At 32.9% G+C, this 2,164-nt stretch overlaps 1 protein-coding gene across 1 annotated transcript; it reads right to left on the bottom strand.

Annotated features, from left to right (window-relative positions):
• Positions 1-470: 470 nt before the first annotated feature.
• LOC112697158 (uncharacterized) lies at positions 471-1,890 on the bottom strand. Its single transcript, XM_025750210.3, has 2 exons — positions 1,544-1,890; positions 471-1,035 (listed from the first exon to the last, which is right to left on the bottom strand). The coding sequence occupies exons 1-2, from the start codon at positions 1,740-1,742 to the stop codon at positions 695-697; spliced, it is 540 nt and encodes a 179-aa protein (XP_025605995.1). The 5' UTR covers positions 1,743-1,890; the 3' UTR covers positions 471-694.
• Between the last annotated feature and the right edge of the window lie 274 nt (positions 1,891-2,164).

The raw sequence follows: 2,164 nt of genomic DNA, 5'->3' as shown, positions 1-2,164 counted from the left end.
TAAACTTATAATTAAATAACATAATATTGAATTAATTTAAAATATATATACCTTTTTTAGTTTTTTTTATGGTGCACATACACCTGGTGAAGTCGGATTCGTCTTGATCCAGACCCGCTCCTAAATAATGACCGGATCTATTTTTAAAACTCGTACCAACCTTAGACCTGACACCACACCAAACTAGTCCTTTCCTGTAGTAGGGCCAGGCCATGTACACTCCTATGATAGACTAATAATAAAATTATTTTATATGCAATTAATATAAAAAAAGTAGTTATTTTTATGGAGGTAACATTATAACTTATATAATTAGATATATGTATAATATTATTTTATACAAATAGTACATTAAAGTTAAATTCAAGTTTTATATATATGTCTAAATTTAACAGGTTACCCTTCTCCTTTCAAACTATTGTCTACAAGTAAATCTTCATGCATGATATGCTTTAAGCACAACATTATTATAAGAAAATAGTGTAAATTGCTTCATAACCAAACAAATAAAATGCATTAAAACAATCAAAAGAGAGAGAGGGAGAGAAGAAAAAAAAAGAAGAAGAAATAAAGAACACATGATGAAACTTTAGTTTCTTGGAAATTGCATTACACAAGTAGTCAAATATATTACTAGGCTTTTCTACTTGTGTAACACCAAATCTTGGAGCATACTATATAATATATTAATTAATTAATGACCACACAAATTGATGTCCCTCTTGGAAGGTCTGAAATTCAAAGCATTGAGGCTATATATGCAGAGATTGGATCTCTTAGCTTTGATTGAAATCTGATCAGAAGTGGTTCTGTAACCAGGAACATTGCATGAAGAGGTTGAGCTTCCAATCAAAGTTGCCTTGCAATTAGACACAAAAACTTCAGAGTCTTGTGCACATTTCACACCTTCAACTGAAGGGATTTCCAACCTATAAAGACCATACTTGTTTGTTGTTCTGTTTGCTGAGACTGAAACCTGTTCCTCTGTCTTTGATGACACTGCTTTGAACATGCAATCTATTTTCACCTCAGCACCTGCCATTCTCACTTTTATTCTTCTATTCACAGAATTAAAATATATAAAAAGACAGCCCAATGCACAAACATCCTGCCTTAACCCAGGTTTAAAAAAGGGGCCGCACTCAAAGGGTGTCGTATGAGCAGCGTAACTTAATAATTACATCAATAGCTGTTTTCACTACTTGAACTCGTAACCTTGAGGTCACATAAAGACAATTCTCTTCGGAGAATTAAAAAATATGCATACACTAAAAGAAATATATATATATAAAAAAAAAGTGTCATATTCACTAATTACTAAATGATGATAATGGTAGTAATTTCAATCAAAGTTTAACCAGATAGTAGTTAATATCTATCTAACAAATACACTACTAGTACATTAACATTGTTATTGAAATCATAGTCACACACAAAGGTCAGACTAAAATAACTAAATCTTTGCTCTAAGCTTTCCATTCTTTTAGTAAGTGAAAAAGAAAACTGGAAAAAAAAGAATGCAGGTGAAAGGTTTTGGTTATACCTGACAAGAAGTAGCTGTGTCTGGAAAAGGTGTTGTTAGAACATATATCACAATAAACAAAACCCATAACACTGATTTGGGAGGTTAGTGACTTCACTGATGATCTTGATTTTCCTGGAAGCTTGGGCCTTGAAGGCTCAACTCCCAAGAACTGCGCAAACAAAGGTAGAAGAATAACCAAGAGTGTTATGGGATTCATGGCACCAAAATTTGGAGAAATTTGGTTGACAATTTACAGAACCAGCACCAGCAGCTTATAACTTTGCTTTCAGAGAAAAAAGATAAATAATAAAAAATAAACTTAGCAGATTAGTAAGAACGAATGAAGATGAGAGGGGGCAGGTAGCTAAGGGTGTTAGTGGAGAACCAACATGAAGATGAAGCAAGAAAAGTTGTGAATAATTTTTATCTTTTTCAGAAGAAACAAAGACATGTGAATGTTATTTGGCATGATGTGGAGCTTATGAGTAGGAAAGAGAAAAGGGTAATTAGATTCTCTATTTCTGTTTGTGTTTTTGGGGTGAGATTGTATGTAGTAGCACCTTAAATAGAGAGATGCCAGATGAGTAAAAAACTCCCACAAGTTAGGCTCATAAAAAAGGTGGGCTGTGGAGTTAATGA

The sequence above is a fragment of the Arachis hypogaea genome, chromosome 6 (assembly GCF_003086295.3).
Source record: "Arachis hypogaea cultivar Tifrunner chromosome 6, arahy.Tifrunner.gnm2.J5K5, whole genome shotgun sequence".
Classification (NCBI taxonomy): Eukaryota; Viridiplantae; Streptophyta; class Magnoliopsida; order Fabales; family Fabaceae; genus Arachis; species Arachis hypogaea.
This window is presented reverse-complemented; position numbering and strand designations above follow the sequence as displayed.